The sequence below is a fragment of the Stegostoma tigrinum genome, chromosome 9 (genome assembly GCF_030684315.1).
Source record: "Stegostoma tigrinum isolate sSteTig4 chromosome 9, sSteTig4.hap1, whole genome shotgun sequence".
NCBI lineage: Eukaryota > Metazoa > Chordata > Chondrichthyes > Orectolobiformes > Stegostomatidae > Stegostoma > Stegostoma tigrinum.
Genome location: NC_081362.1, coordinates 14,153,949 through 14,171,951, shown reverse-complemented (window position 1 = coordinate 14,171,951; position 18,003 = coordinate 14,153,949). Strand labels below are relative to the sequence as shown.

The window sequence follows — 18,003 nt, the reverse complement described above, 5'->3', positions numbered from 1 at the left end:
TCTCCACATCAGTTTTTCAGGGGTTCCACAACAAACAAATAGCATCCCTTGGATCAAGAAATTTGCATGGGAAGTTCCACTCCTAATATATGCATCTGCTGACCCCAGTGAAACTAGTACCATCCTCCTTACCCAAAATCTACCAACAGAGGCCATTCTAGAATTGCAGCATATACAACACCTTGTTTGTTTTAACTTCAGACACTACCCCCATGACTAAGAATTGGCACAAACAATACTGGAAATTAGAGCAGGAATTGTTTTGGTATTTCTTTCAGTAAACTGTTTGTTTGGTTACTTCAGTCAACTTCTGATTAATGAACTTTCTTAAAGGAGTGGTCTGGGGGAAAAATGTCTTAGCACACTTGTTGTTTACTCAGTAAATGTAATGCTCAATGTAGTATTCAATGATGATCTTCATCGCTCTTAAAATAATCCAAATTGCGAAGCCAATAAGCACGCCTTGAAGTTTGTAAGCATTGCAATTGTAACATCAGTATGAAATGTTAGCCACAATGATAAAGCTTGTGCATCTCTTGCTGAACGCTGATAAGAAAACAATTGATAAGTTTATTTCTTTTCCTCTTGAAATTCAGAGACAGTTGATATAATTCACTAACTAACCCATTCCAAAATTAACCTGGGAATTTAACTGGTAACTCCCTCTGTCATGACATCTTAATATTTTGCAGTGCACCTTTCCTGCTGGTGTACTAACTGCCTGATACCTCGATCTCACTTGTGTGATGTCTCCTATGCTAATACCATTCACTTCATATCACTGGTTATTGTCTTGTACTCGTCATTTTCTATTCATCAACATGAACACACATGCATTTAAGAGATCCAATCGCTTGAATCTAATCTAATCTTTATATTTAGTTCACTTGTTCCCATTATTTGCTCCTCTAGTTTTATACAGCTTTGCTTTTAATGCTAATTATTAAATATTTCTGTATAAGAAATGCAACGATGGTCCTGGAACTGACAATTTTGTCCTTCAAATACAGCTCCAAGTAGCACAAGAATTTAAATAGTATAGACATTGACAAGAAAGTCAACCTTGAATCTTCTTGAATTTGTACCATTTTCTTTTTGAACATTAATTACAAGAATACATAGCATGATATCATAAGGCATTAACTTTTTAATTTGAGCAAATGATCTTTAATTGATTCTGAACATTACTTTTTGAGAAATTTGAAAATTTAGCTTCCTTCTGTGCTGTAAGCATGCTATGATTTGAGAAAAGCAAAACCACAAACATATAAAGTTGTGGCTGTTTTAAACCAGCAGGGAGCATTCAATATAAATATAGTTATGACTTTTTTGCAAAACAGACATTTAATCAATGTACTAAATTTTACACAAGTTCAAACTTTGATTGAATCGCCTGGTATTTATTTATTAAAATTAAAATAGTGGATTTCTTAAATACAATTAGACACTGAAGAAAGACAACATATTCATACACGATAATTTCATGGAAACAATCAATGACTGCATCCCTTTAGAACACCAAATTTCAATGTTTTTCCTGATATGGGAACGAGTATTTATTTAAATTTACCATTAACATATCAAGCATTTTCATTTCTGATAATGCATGTTTTCTAATTTGAAGGTTGTGAGGGCATCTCTCTATGCTGATAGAAGGGATCATCTCCCTGCCTTGGTCAGATGGAATCTGATCGTTAGATGGAGGGTACCTTCCACCCTGTTATATCGCATTACTACTGTCTTCAGTGGGAGAGATCACATAAATACAGACAGGGGAGTGAGTTGGAAAGAGAACATATGGTGTTTGCAAAACCATATAGATAGTTGAAATGGACAAAATTTGGCAGATGGACAATCATGTAGGCAAATGTGAGCTTGTCTTTTTTTTGACAGGGAGAACAGAAAAGAAGCCTTTTATTTTGGATTACAGATTCCCTGAAGTACAGAGAAATTTGGGTATCTTAGTATACAAATCTCACAAAGTTAGTATGCAGGAAACTATATGGAATTTAAATGTAAGAATGTTTTGCTGTCATTGTACAAGATATTAGTGAAACAACAATTTCTGGAGCATTGTCCAGTATTTTTTATATAAGAAAGGATATACATTTGATAGAAACAGTTCAGAGAAGGTTCACACAAGTGATAGCTAGGGTGAAGAGAAGTTCATTTTTTTGAGGAAAGGTAGCAGCAGCTTGACATTTATCAGATAGAGTTCAGAAGAATAAGAGGTAACTTTGTTGAGACATACAAGATACTAAGAGCACGTGACAGGGTGGGGGCTGAAAACAAGTCTTCCCTTGTGGGAGATACTACAGCTAGGGGGACACAGTCTAAAAGCAAAGGGTTTTCAACTTAAGAGAGAGAGGAGAAATTCTCTTACTCTGTCGTACAGCTTCCTCAGGGAGCGGGAAACAGAGTCATCCAATACTTTTAAGACAGAGGTAGACTGACTTTGTTGTTAGACAAAAATCTAAGGTCATCAAGGACATGGTAGCAATGTGATGTTGAGCTCACAATCAGATTTTCGTGATTGTCGGAACAGGCTCAAAAGGGCATAATGACCCACTTCTACTCTTACTCCTAATTCATATGGCCCTAGATTTAGAATGGATCAAACTGCTCAAAACGGGGATCTCTGAGGTCATGGGGGCCATTTTTTTTGTCCCATGATTGGATCTTATCATGATCTGTTGTTCAAAATCAAAACAAATAAGAATTAATTACGCAATGTTTGCTATAATTAGTGAGTTGCTCAAAACCATGTCAACAACCACTATCACAGCCCACAGAAAGTTATTGTATGATTAATGGCGTGACTTGGAAGAACTGACTGCACAGTACTTGCACAATATAAGATACATTTACACGCTTTGACTATTTTCACGATGCATCACTGAAAATCTGTTTGTCAGTGTGAGAAATGCAAACTATCAGTAATGAGAGTCCAACAGTGGATGATACTTCCACATTAAATTTTCCCTACAAGAGTTCAAATTATCATTAATTTTAAGTATGTATTTTGTTATTAAGGGATGCAAACCAAATAACCAAGGTTTGGGGCGCATGGTGGCTCAGTGGTTAGCACTGCTGCCTCACAGTGCCAGGGACTTGGGTTTGATTCCGGGTTTGATTCCAGGTTTGGATAATTGCCTGCGTGGAGTTTGCACATTCTTCCTGTGTCTGCGTGGGTTTCCACCAGCTGCACTGGTTTCCTTTCACAGTCGAAAGATGTGCAGGTGAGGTGATTTGGCCATGCTAAAATAATTATGGCTTGTAGTGTTCAGGGATCTGTAGGCTAAGTGGATTAACCATGGGAAATGTGGGGCTACTAGGGTACAGTTGGAGGCTGGGTCTAGGCATGATGTTCTTCAGAGGAACAATGTGGACTCGATGTGCCGAATTGCCTCCGACTGCACTGCAGGGATTCTATAAACGCGAGAAATATATGAGATTTTATTTTTCGCGAGAAATATATGTGAGATTTTATTTTTCAAGAGATCGGAAAAACTGTGATCATTTAAGTGCTGGTCAAAATATATAGAAATATCCTGTTGTATATTCACTGTCTAGTAATACTTTAATCAAAAGTTTGCTTTCAATTGAGTTGCCCATACAAAGAGCAAAAGGATGTGTGTGCGTGCGTGTGCATGTGTGTGTGTAGTGTGGGGAGGAAAATAAGAAAGAATGGGTAGTATAATGAAGAAACATTACTTAAGTCAAAACATATGCTTCTTGAAAGGAACAGAAGGATTAATGACACCACACTATGATAATTTGAAAAAATATAAAGCTTAAACTATACTAATTGGATAGCAGTTGCAAAATCCCATCAAAAAAAACTTTGATGCCTAGGATTCTTCTGGCCATCTATGAGTTAGTCAAATAAAAGTATCTGAAAAGCTGCAACCTGGAGAATCTATAATTAAGAATGACCTGAAAGGCAATGCATAACAACGCAGTCAGAATATGAAAAAAGAAATATGGGGAGATGGATGAAAAGTTGTACAAGCAGCACTAACAGACAGCCAAGATGCTAAGAAAGCAAGCTAAGTTTCCTGACAGCTGAACCAGAAATCAAGGATATTTGAATTAAAAAGTTAAAAAAGAGTAATGTTCGCAGTGTTGAAATATCAGCAATAAAAACTGAAAGAACTGTGGATGCTGTAAATCAGGAACAAAAACAAAGTTGCTGGAAAAGCTCAGCAGGTCTGGCAACATCTGTGGAGGAGAAAACAGAGTTAACGTTTCGGGTCGGAGGAAGGGTCACTGGACCGGAAATGTTAACTGTTTTTTTCTCCGCAGATGCTGTCAGACCTGCTGAGCTTTTCCAGCAACTTTGTCTTTGCTCTTGAAATATCAGCAGTTACTTTTTAAAAAATAATGACCATACTTCATATTTACATTTGCTGCAGATCTCCAAAAATAGAACACTGTGATTTGAAACAAAAATGATTATTTGCATGTTTACATTCCTGCCTGTTCATGTTTCTTTGTATAAACTTGTCCTGTAAATTATTTCATAATACCAGTTGACAAGTATTTTATGATTAACATTCAGCTTCTATTATCAGAACTGGTTAAGTTCAGTTCTCCACTTCAACCCTCTTAAAAATTTTCAACACTGGTTTTCTTTGATTTCCTTGAATTCCTATGATTCCCTCTCATTATCCAACTTTTCCATTAATCTATTCACCCAAATCAAATACTTAAAGTTGTTAGCTTTACCTTTCAAGGTTGCATAATTAAATTCATGCTTTATCAATTCAAAAGGAGATTCTTAAAATGATTGCATTTTATTTAATAGTAATTTGGTTATATACAGCAGAGTTTCATCTTTTGTTTCCAAGTTGCTTCAAAGCCTCAGCATTCCAAGTAACTGATTGGAAACTAGCAGTATTGGACATTTCAATACTTATACCAATCAAAAGCAACGAACTCAAGAGGGAGGTGAATCTTTATGGAATTCTTTGCCCCACAGAGCTGTGGAAGCTCAATCATTGAGCATGTTCAAGACACAAATCAATAGGTTTCTTGAAACCAATGACAAGCAGTGCAATAGGTTCTGAAGAAGTCCTAACTGACTTGAAATGTTAACTGTGCTTCTTTCACCTCAGATGCTGCCCGACTTGCTGAGTTTCTCCAGCATGTTTTTTTTTAAGTTTTTGCTTTCATTGCTTAATATTTTATTCTTTCATGGGCCGTTGCCATTTTTAATATCCCTTGAGATGGTGCTGCTGAGCGGGCTTCTTGAAACAAACCAGTCCATTTGCCGGGGGAACATGTGTAGTACATCTGAGGAGAAAGCTCTAGGATGTTTATTCTGCAACAGCAAAGGAGTGGCAAAATAGTTCCAAGTCACGGTGGTGTGTGTCTTGGAGGGAAACTTGTGGTGTTCCCTACGTTTACCACGCTTGTCCTTTCACACAGTTTGAGAGTCGGATGGTGCTGTCAAAAGGAGCCTTGATGAGATGCACTACAGAGCACATGGTAGTAGATGATGCAAACCACAGAAATGAGCATTAGCGGTGAACTGAATAAATGCTTAAATTGGCAAACGGGCCACTGATCAAGCACTTACTTTGTCTTGGATGGTGTCAAGTTTCTTGAGTGTTGTTGAAGTTGCATTCATCCAGGCAAACAAACAGCATTGTATCTTATCCTGACTTGTGCCTTGGTGATGGCGGAAGTACTCTGGCAAGCCATGTTGAGTGTCTCTTGTAGCCACAGCATTTATATTAGTTCAGCTCAGATTCTTGACAACAGATGTTAGTAGCAAGGTTAAGGTGGTTAAATATTCTATTGTTGGAGAGTGTCACTAATGGGCACTTGTATGATGAAAACACTGTTTGAGACTTAACAGTTCAAATCTTTATGTTATCAAGGTATTGGAACATGGTGCTTCAGTGTCTGAGGAATTGTGAATGCCACTGAACATCAGACAAGCAATAGCAAACATTTCCAATTCTGAACTTATGATGGAAGGAAGATAATTGAAGAAACTTCTGCAGATGGTTGGGTCTTGGACTATTCTGCAATATTTTATCAACAGTTGGGAAATCTTTTGTTAGTAAAAAGACATCTTAACTCAATTGTAAAGATTCTGTCAGATCCAGCATTTCATGAAGGCTGGGATGTCTGGTGGATCAAGTTAGTGGTAAATTACCTAATGCATATGCGAGGCTGTTCAAAGTGTTGCTTTGTAAGACACATTTTGTGTAGTGATTGACTTGAAAGATGCCAAGTTCTTTCCCTGTGCTGAGGAGGAGGTTCAGCATGAAATTGCAAGAGAATTACTCACAAATGGATTGAAGACCAATGTGGCAAATGGGAAAACACAAGGGATTAAATTTGGGCAGATACAAAAGGTTATATAGTCTTAGAAGGTGAAGTAGAGAGTTTAAGGAGCTCAAGCATAGATGTCAGGTCTGCGTTGTAATTTTACAAACGGTGAGAAAAGCAAGGGCCAATTCTGTAAGTTTAAAACTTTTTTGTGTTGAAGTGGCCCAAATGTGTTTATTTCAAGTATAAGCACATTTCACAACAATAAAAGTTGACACTAATTCCTTTGATGAGCTGCACACTAATGTACTGTGCAGCTCAATGAATTCCAGTTCTCACTTTGCTATAAGTGCCAAAATGGTGGCTAGATCTTTCTATCTTCATGAAGCAGGATTAATGTTGAAGCTCTGATGGAATTATCCTTGTTCTCATTTATTTGGAAGTGTCAAATGGAAGTGAATAATGTTTAAAGGGAACTAGAGATCACAAGTAAATGCTTGGAATATACATGTAAATGGCCAAAATATTTATTTATAATGTAATTAGTGCCTAAGGTTAAAAAAAATGTAACAGATAAAAATCCACAAAAGCTGCAATAACTGCGACCATCAACCCATATATTGCCATCTAGAAACTGTGCTTTGTGTGACTTATTATAGTGAAGAACAGATTAAAGATATTGATTCCAGCCTGGAGATAGGACTCAGTATGAGAACAAAGGTAAGCAGCACAAGCAGCTTGCTAAACTATTGATCCTCTCTGACAGGAAACCAGCACTTCAAAAATGAAGGTCAGCACACTTTTATCAAAGTAATGCTAGTTGTTGGAGTGCTCAGTGGAACGTACTTTGATATGTGTGACTTGCCCCAATTCCAGGCTAAAAAATCCACAAGCCATCATGTAATTATTGCTTTATAATGCCTGATATTGTACATGTACATAGCAAGTTAAATCTTTGACTTCTCACTGGGCAAGCAAACAGAAGTGACCAAGGATGACACTATTAGTCAAAACTGATTATTCTGCTTTCACCAATGAGTTTTAATGTGACCTAAACTGCAGAAAATTTTATGCATCTATTTCATCAGATTCATACCATTTTTGTGTGCCTGGAAAGTAATTATTTCTGCTAATATCATTTTCTCTCACTCACAAAAAAACATTTCTATATTCATACAGCAACAAACAGCATTATCTGCAAATAATGTAATACTTTTAAAATTCTCTTTCATAGTTGTAAATTTGAAAATAATTCAAATTAGCAGGAAAACATTTCATTGAAGAATTACAATGCCTTAAGGAATGAAATTTCTTTGGTCTGACTGAATGAAATTTACATTGAATTCCATGCTGATCCTACCATCAGCAAATTGTGCCAAAATTTCTTTACAAACTAATCATCTTACGTCCAAATGTAATAGCCAGTAAATAAGTGGAAATCAGTGTAAACTTTCAGAGTTTGATGAAAATAAGAATAAAATCAGGTAGCTGGTTAGGTTAAGTCCTCCTTCTTATCACTAAGGTGAACAACATAAACAATTGCACATATTTATACATAATCATGGGCTGGAATTTGAGAGCATGGACCATGGTTCCACGTAAAACTGGAGTAATAAAGGTAAACCTTCACTCTTACCTAACAACTGCACTGAAATCTTTCAGGAAATCCTTGGCCATTGAGTAAATACCAACCAAATGTTGATATTCTTATCCAATCCAATATTTAAAGAAATTTAAAATGTTGACATTTCAATTGGCTTGGTAGACTAAATGAGCAAGGTTCATTAAAAAAACCTGTAAAAACATGTTCACCACAAAAGGTGCACAACTGTTAAGTATGGTCATCATTACTGTGTTTTGAACACAATGAGTTTAATTTTAGCATGCAAGAACATATGGGTTTGGTCACAGTAGAAAAGTTAAAACCAGAGACAGCGTATCAGGGACTTGGCTCCAACCTGCCAGCTTCTGCATTTAAACTCTTTCATTTTAGGTTCAGTAGGAGAAAATGTTTCATGATATGTGGGTTGTCCATTTCACTCTGTGAAAGGTTTAATTATTGCAAGATAAACATGGCGCTTAGTATTTCACTACAGGCTTGTGGATTTCTCTGAATTCATGGAACTGATCAGTTCTGACCAGAAGGTGGTTTTCATCACTAACATTTCAAACACACAAATCAACAGTCATTTTTTGCATCTACAACAGTTACAAGTAGTGTGGGTTTGAACATAAGACACAAGGTTTGTTGCATTCAATGAATGGTTACTACCACTATTTACAGAGAAAAAAAAATGACTAGAAAGATACTTACTAGTTTGCTTGCTTGGGGTTCTTTTTCGGCATCTACGACTTATCACATACTTAAGATAGTCAAAAATTAATGGGCTAAAATCAGACCCTACTAGCCCTAAATATTATTCAATCTTAATCATATCCATTACCTGACCGTCTTACTCCCCAGGTTTGCTCGTCCTTTGGAAATCCTCGATTCTTTAATTGAACATGACAATTAATAGGAAATAAACGCATGTTGTTCCTATTCACTGGGATGTGGACAGCAAATTATGCATTGTTTTAAAAAAAAAGGGGATTAGTACAGGAAAATGTTGAAATCTGCCTGTCGTCAAATTACAAGGCAGATCGAAGGGCCGATTGGCTTCTTCTTGTTCTTATTTCTAATGTTCTTACATTTACAATTTGCAGAAAAACTGTACAAGATCATTTTTCAATAGCAAGAGAAAATATTTGGAGAAGCTTTTCTTAAATGATTCAAGTTCCATACGCTTCAGTAAATATCAAATTGAATAAACATATTACAAAATGAAAAAATGTTCTGAAAAGTGGTATGAATATTACAGACAATTTCACTGAAATTATGAATATAATTCCAAGTTCAATTAGTTCGGTGAATACAAACTGGAAATCCAGTCCATTACTTTTCTTGTATAGACTTCCTGCTGTGGAGGGGGTAGGTAATCTATTGTCCATACTTCAGCGCTTTGGTTTTGCTTACTGGGTTGCATTGGGACAACAGTGACCAATTAATGGAGATTAATCTGATGCCTTCTCACCTTATATGTGTAAAGGGTTCTGACATTTAGCCCAACAGCTTATCTCACTCAAATGTGTGAACCAGTCTGTCTTCTTCCATGGCTAGACAACATTTGGTCCATCACAGTACTGCAGCACCTCATTCAGTACTTTTCACACCAGCATAACAGATTTAATGAGTTCTTTCTTCCTGTATATCTCCCTGTCATCGTTTATATAAATAAGTACCCTTGTAACCATTCCTGTATGTGCGCTGTGATTTTTATTTGCTGTGGTGTGATGTAATACTCTAAATTCCCGGTAACAAAAATGAGTTTTCAATGTAGGACATTTAACATTAAATGCACACAGCAAATAGTATATGCGAATTAATGGCAAGTAAATTATTCAGTTAATAGGAAATAATTACTCATTTGGAAACAATATTTGTATTCTACTTTTTCTATTGAACTGGCTGCAGAATTCCGTGCTTTCTGATGGTCAATGCCAAGTGTTGCACCTGCGTTTCTATGATAATAGCTCAGATGCTTGAGTTTGCCACTGGGGATCCAACCTCAATCCTTTAGTTCAAGAACAAAAGGAGGTGCATTCCCTGATGGACCTTGCTGTTGGATGGCAGTGTACAGTAAATGCCGCGCAGCAGACTGTGACAGCATGTGGTTGCACTTGCGTCTGCTGTGGGACCTGTAGCAGAAAATTCCAAATGCTATCACCCCTACACCAGCTTCATTCTAACTTAGAGCTTTATACTGAGAGTTAGGAAGAAAAATACACAAAATTTTAATCAGTGAAATATAAACTGATCAGATAAATATGGAATGAAACACAGATGTTTTCATTTTAATAATTTACATACAAAGTAGGTGAACAGATTGGGACTTAAATTTTTTTAAATAATCAATTTACCAACTACCAATAATTTGAATGACTTAGCACTTGTTTATCTTTTTAATATGGTTTTGTTAATTAGCAAACTTTGTTATACAACAAAATAAAACAAGTGAAAGAACAATGCCAGATGTCACATTTCAGACAAGAAAATCGTGCCTTAATTTAAATGTTGGCCAGAACAGAATTTTTTGCAGGGAACTTAATTGAATGCTTTCAACTTCTGAAATATTTTACAGATTTAATTAGCCATTTAGGTCAAACCAATTGTAAACAGAATATTTCCTTTTCAAAGCAAGTCCTCCACACTAAGCAGATTCAACATAATTCCATTCATTTTAATTCACAAAATACTGAATTAAATAGCACTCAATGCCGAATAAAAGTAAAGTCACTACTCAAACTAGTGTTTTGAAACACAAATAAATTGAAATGTTTCTCCCTACTGCAAAATTACCAATTTTAAAAATGCAAACTTTTCCTGGAGACAGCAGCAGTTGTAAACAATCAGTTTTAATTTTCCCTGTAAATGCAATTTATCAGTGGGAGAATATATCTACTACTATTTTCACTGTTAACATTATAAATCCAACAGGTAAGATTTTTCTAAAGATTTTGTGTGCTTTTAGATGACCACAAATGCAAATAGGTCAGTCCAAAATGGGTGACTGCACCTCAATGGGATTCAGACTGTACCCAAAATTTACAGCAGAAAACACTATCTTGGATAAGTAGCTACGTGATCCAGTTCCAGTATTAATATCAATGAATAGCCAATTAAAAATGTCCATTTTTTTGAAAGGCACAAATGCACACATACACAAACTGGCCTATTAATAAAGTTTCCAAATTTAAAGAGCTGCAAGAGGAGAAAATTGTCTTGATTCTTCACGACTTCAATTTTTAAAAAATCATTGGGATATATGCATTCAAATACATTTAATATTAAGCTTTATCTTTTGTGTAATTCAATGTAACAGGGTATTTACACTTTACTGCAACAAGTTCCAGGCAGAAAGATGTATCGACTACTTGACCCAAAAGTGTTGTGGTGCTTATTATTATAACAGATTAGTCAGGATAATTTTCCTTAATACGCTCATTGCAATTGAACAAACAAAATCCTTTCAAAAGCATCTACTTCATATGACTTTCGTTTTGATTACACAGGAGCTCAAAGAATGAAAATTCAACATGTAGGAATTAATTTATGCAGACTTATCTGCACTGTGAGCTATTGAACGGGCACAACATTGGAATTACTTTAACAAGAAAATAATATTTAACACACATTTGTCAAACTGATTTGGCTATTGTAAACTTAAATCTGCACCATCCACCTAATGCGCTTTTTAAATGCAACCTTTTGGAGTCATGCTTGAGTAAAAACAAAAACAGATCTAATTCTCTACAATTTTAACAATGGTAGACACTGTCTTTTTGACCAAATGACTGCAATGCACACCCAAGGCTAAACAAAGAGCAACGAACCTTTAGGTTGCTGTGGCAACATATCCTCTGATATTGTCCTCTACTCAGCTGGAGCATTCAGTGCTAGTAGCATTGTGCCTTATCAGATTTCTTTTGCAACCTGCTGGCTGCAGAGTGCAATCTTTTTCCTCCTACCTCTCTCCAATTGAGATGCAAATTAATCTTCTCTGCTGATTAAATTCTCCTTAATCTGACTGTCAAGTGCAGATGTAATCGGAGTTTACAGTCGAGCAATAAAAGCTGTCAGAATGAGGGAGTGTTTTGTTCACAGACATATTATGAAAACCGTACTGATTTTTAAAATTCAACTCCACTGCATCAACAAGTTACGAAAACCGTACGGATTTTTAAAATTCAACTCCACTGCATCAACAAGTAATGCAACATGCCAACAAATGTCCTCTGAGGTTATTTAATTGTTTGTGCTCAATCTCTTCCATAGGATTTGTTTGATATTCAAGGTCTATGAAGCATGTTGCTCCTTTATATAATTCATTGCATCACAGCAAATAAAGTAGATGTTCAAGGAGTATCTTTGGTGTATGAAATTGTTCACAAATTCTACTACTGAAATGGTGTTAAAAAGGTCTCTATTATACTATTAGCAACTTCAACTTGATAGTTAATTCATTATCAAGGAACTGAATTTCAGTCAAACCCAGGAATACACATTACAATAATGTAAAAGCAAAATATGCAGATCCTGAAAATCTGAAACTATAGCAAAGAATGCTGAAGAAATGCAGCAGATCTGACAGCATTTTCCTTTCAAGATGGCAGCAGAGTAGGCAGCGTCTGGGCTAAGCACAGGACTCGTCCACTCCATCTGTTTCTCATTTTTCTCTTTTATTCCCTCTCTTGTTTTGAGTTTTATTTAAACTTACCTTTGGAAGAGAGATCAGGTGCAGAGCATTGGAGCAGTTGAGGCCTGGAGTGGGATCTTGCTGCTTGGCAATGAGGCTGCTGGTGTGCCGGGCGGAACTCTAGCACTTGCCAGCATTGCGGCATCATTGACCTCCTGAATGGTGACCAGCGAGGCAGCTGGTTAGCCCAGGCGCAGTCTGTGATGAGATGTGAGCCTCTTATCAGTTGGCGGTGACAGCATCATGGAGGAAATCGAGCCCAGCGTGGCAAACAGAGAGACAGCAATCGAGCCCAGCATGTTTGGGGGAGGGACCACAAGCCCTTGTGGGGAGTGTGGACCCTTGTAGGGAAAGCTCAGTGTGGAGCAACTGCAGGCCCACAGCTAAATGGGCCATGACTGTAATGTTGAACTTTTAACTTTCGTTCCTACTTTATACTAAGAAGAGCTGTAATTTTGAATTTTTATCTTATTTCTTTATTTTTCTACTTTCTAAGATCTTGTATCTAAGTATCTTTGCACCTAAAATGGCGCCAGGAATGGGGACTTTATACACTTTTCACTGCACTCCTGCATCCTTGTACTCGAGTACACGCAACAATAAAACCTAATTCTAAATCATTTGTGGAGACAGAAACAGAGATAATTTTTCCAGTCTGGTATGACTTCTTTAGTTCTGAAGTATATTCACAGATGCTACTCGATCCACTGGCTTTCTCCAGCATTCTGCTTGTTTAATACACATTACAAGCTATCATAAATAGACATTCATAATTTCAAACATATTTTCAGTTTCCGCCATTTACCTCATTTTCATTACAATTTTTACTCAGTTTAGGAAAAATTGCAAGCTATCAAACGCAAGCCCTGTCACATTAGAAGTAGCTTCCAAAATTATACCAGCAGCAACTTGTGGAACATTTGCAGTGAAACTGGTAACCCAACTGCAACAGTATTTCTTTAAATTATCATCTCATGACATTCTGTCTTTTCTGCGCTATATCCATCCCATTCCTTTCATCTCTCTTGCATGACTCCCATTCCATTCCTTCTGCCCATGCCAATCCTCATCGCTCTCATGTCTACTGCATACCTTCGATGCTAAATCCCCCTTCACACATGCTGTCTAACTCAATATCGCTCATGCTGCTTCCCCCACTTTACTCACGCCATTCTCTCCCTCCTGATACTAAACCCACACCATATGATCCCTCTTCAGGGTTTGAGTGAAGATTTGTAGCTGAGGTGCTGGTTGAAAATGTTGATGGGCTCGCTGAGCTGGGAGGTTTGATAGCAGATATTTTGTCACCTTACTAGGTGACATCTTCAATGCGCTTCACAGGAGCTCCACAGCACTGAGGGTATCACCTAATAAGGCATTAAAACGTCCCCTTATCAAACGTCCCAGTTCAGCGAACACACCGACATCTACATACGATCTGTATCCTCACCTCTGTAATCCCTCCAAGCAGGATAACTTTGTTATCAGGCTCCCCTCATCTTCATTCCAGCAAAACATCTGCAGTGAAATTAGTATTTTTATTATTATTCTACCCCTGTGGGATGACATACTCATAGAATCACAGAATCCCTACAGAGTGGAAAAAGGCCATTTGGCCCAACAAGTCCACGCTGTCCCTCCCAAGTGCATCCCACCCAGACACATCCCCCAGCTTATCTGTGTAACCCTGCATTTCCCATGGTGAAAGCACCTAACCTACACATCTCTGAACACTATGGGTAACTTAGCATGGCTAATCCACCTGAGTCCACATCTTTGGACTGTGGGAGGAAACCATGGCACCCGGCAGAAATTCACGCAGGCATGGGGAGAATGTGCAAACTCCACACGGCCATCTGAGGGTGGCATCAAACTCAGGTCTCTGGCGCTGTGAGGCAGCAGTGCTAACCATAAAGCCAGCGTGGGGGGTTGATTAGATATATTGGCCCAAACTTCTGAACTGGCAAGGTAACAAAGTCTTTTAGAAATGTTCTAAATTATTGAATGACATCTGCCTTGAGTAATGTGAAATTTATATACATCATTCCTAAAGTTTGGATTTCAAAATATTTCTTTGAAGTGTTTTTAAAAAAAGGACATAGGTCAAACTGTTCTTAAGAATGGTGGCCTCACCCGGTATGCAAGACAGAACAGGTGATTGAGTTCCAAGAATATTAATGGAAAACTGTTTGTACCCTGGTGGTTTATGTCAGATAGAGTACACAATAAAGGCTTTGAGCCAATGTTCAGGATTGATTTTAGCTTACAAAGCTCACAGACTGAAAGTTTTTAGGGCAGTTTGGAGGAGCCCTGACTAGGGTCAGAATATACCATAGATTCTCGCCTGGAAACAAGACGTCTTAGAGTGGGTCAGGAAAGACAGTTACCTCAGTAGAAAGTTTTACTTTTTGCAACTTCCAGACCAAGTCTGGTTAGAAATCTGCAATTATCAAAACTGAGAAAGTCTAAGATTTCAGTTTGGTGAGTATTTCTAGATTATTTTTAAGAGATCATGTTCAGCAAAATTTTCTGCAGCAGTATGTGACTGGACTAACATGAAAGGATGCACTATTGGACCTGGTTCTTGGAAGTAGGTGGGCAAAGCAGATCAAGTATCAGTGGAAATATTTAGGAAACAGTGTTCATTGTACTGCTGGAGCTAGGATGATGATGTTAGAAAAGGACAACAGGCAATCCAGAGTAAGAATAATTAACATGAGAGCTGCTGGGGCTCAAAAAAGGTAGGCCAGATAAATTGGAACAAAAGATCGGAGAGAAAAACTGTGGTGGAATCAGAGGCCATCTTAATAGAAGGGAAGCTTTGGGTACAGTCAAGGTTTACTCCTTCGAAAGGAAAAAGGAGCTTAAAAAATCTGGAGCTCCTTAGACGAAAAAGATATCAAAATTAAAATAAGTGTTGAAAGACAGGTATCAGGCTAGAAATACAACGTGAGTGGTCCAGGTGTCTGGAATGCACTGCCTGGATTTGTGTTGGAGGCAAGCTCAATTGAGGCATTCAAGAAGACATTAGACAATTATCTGAAATCGAAAGAATGTGCAAGGACATGGGGACAAGGTAAGAGAAAGGCATATATCACAATGCTTGGTTTATAGCTAGTGTCGATATGATGGACTGAATAGACTCCTTCTATGCTGTAACACCGTGAATTCTATGGAACTTCACTGTTCACAGCACAGAAACTGTGGCAAGCTTGTTAAGTAGAACTTAAATATTTTCTAGAGACGGAAAAACTACTTTGGATTCCAATTGCAATAATTGGATGTTGAAACTTGGTTTTGCTGGCTGATATAAGATTTGCTAAACTGTTTTTTCAAAATCTGAAGAGTTTTGTGTTTTCTGTTCAGATATTAAAGAAACCCTGCGGTATCGTGTGACTATGCTTCAGTGACTGACTAATACATTCACCAGTTTTAAAAAAAAAATCATACAAAGCTGGGTTTCGCGAGGATCTGAATTGTCCAGTAATACCATCCCCTGGGATCACAACATTATTGCATAACCTCAAGTCTGCAAACTAGAAAACACCACAGAAATAAGTATTACCTGAGGCATAAAATGGTGATCAAAACCTTAAAGCAGAAACAAAAATTGTTTTACTTATCCAAATCCTGTATCTTTCATGTTTCTGTCCTGACGTCTGTATTAGAACATCGCTGATGTCATCTAGAGTCTGCTCACAAAATTCCTGATAACTGGAGCTTCCAAACAACAGGTTTGTTGGTTGAAATGGTTATAGTACATTTTAAAACTTGATTGTAACATTTGGATACTTAGAATATGGGCATTAAAATGCTGGTCCAGCCAGCAATATTCATGTCGCATGAATGACGAAAAAATTATGTATCAAGCCATTGCCTACCAAATCAAAAGACTACACACAAAGACAAAACACAATACTGAGAAAACCTTCTCTCTGTCAGTGTTGTAATACAAAGAGCATTGCTTTATCATTGCCAAAAAAACTGAAATGAACTATCCACAAAACACCAAACAATACAATAGATTATGACAATGGTATCTCGACATTTAAGATTTAAATGATCAAAAAGATGATGTCAAAAATCAATGACAGTAGTGATGTCCAAATGATAAACTGATTTAAGTCCAATTTGGCCATCCAATGCACAATAAAGAATGAGTGAGCACCACATCAATGGCTGTCATTCCAAAAGGAACACGTCATTACTTATCAGAAAAGTGAACTAAGTTAGTTTATGGAAATAAAACAAAATTTTCATCAAGATCATATTGTATTGGAAGAAAAAGGATACAAGCTCTGGTAGAGGGGTATAAGCGACTTCACAGCTCGACTGGCATTGATGCCTGTGGCACGAACAAGACTTGGCAGAAGTTTTTCATTCACAATAGCTCCATCAAAAAGAGGACCAAAAAATGGGACCTGAAACACATTAGGCATTTGTACAGTTATGACACTATATGCAGTTCAATCGTCACATCAAGCGAGTTCAGTTAATTGCTGACTGCAACATGTACAAATTCAAACATTCATCAGATTTGTGTTCTGTGAAAAAGTACAAAAGCAAACAGGAGCCAGGAAAGGGCCAATTGTCTCATTAAGCTAATTCACTCTATATATAATCTACCTACAGTTCATACTAGTACATTAATAATGATTATTCAAATCTATTGTATATATGATAGCAAGGGTTTTAAACCATCAAATGTGTGTTATGGCTGAACCTACTGCACAATTACCTGTTACTGCTTTTATAAAGGCCAAATTTGTGTTGTTATTAGCATACTTAAAACAGGCTCACAGCAGTGAAAGGATGACAAGGATAATCTGATTTATGACAAGTAGCATTACCAAAGTTGTTTGAAAATCAGGAGGAGACAGGAAGGTTCCTCCAGTCACCTTCAGATGTTAATCCATACATACATACACACACACACACACACACACATATCTGCCATTTGCTCTATCCCTCACCTTGACCAGCACTTGAATTGTCCTCTGGTCCTTCACTCTCTCAACATGTTCAAACGCAATGACGACAATGCATCATTGTCACCCAAAGCCCCAGTACAGCCACTGTTGTCCAATCAGTAAATCCCTTCCAACCATTCATCCTACCATTCAAAGCAAGGAGTTCATGAACAATAACTAATTGTTGTATCTCCAAAGACTGAGGCTGCACATTAGAATTGCTCATCAGCAGATTTGAAGTTGGGGTGTGGGCACCTACGATCCAGTGGGAAGCCTTCTGGCTGCCTTAGTGATCACCACTGACATGTCTGAAACTTTTATGTCAGGTAGGGTAGGCATCATGACCATTAGCAAAGGTTCATACCAACTCACATAAGGAGGCATTATTACAAGTGAGCAAATACTCAAAGTGGTAGATTTTAAAAGGTTCCATAGAATCACAGAATCCCTAGTGT

The 18,003-nt window shown here is 37.3% G+C and overlaps 1 protein-coding gene across 5 annotated transcripts in view; it reads right to left on the bottom strand.

Annotated features, from left to right (window-relative positions):
• ralgapa2 (Ral GTPase activating protein catalytic subunit alpha 2) overlaps nucleotides 1-18,003 on the bottom strand; it is a 522,648-nt gene that overhangs the window by 152,488 nt on the left and 352,157 nt on the right. For all 5 annotated transcript variants that reach the window (XM_048535653.2, XM_059648353.1, XM_059648352.1 and 2 more), the window contains one exon: nucleotides 16,872-16,999. In XM_048535653.2, the coding sequence (XP_048391610.2) occupies nucleotides 16,872-16,999 (128 nt within the window). The remainder of the gene's footprint in view (nucleotides 1-16,871; nucleotides 17,000-18,003) is intronic.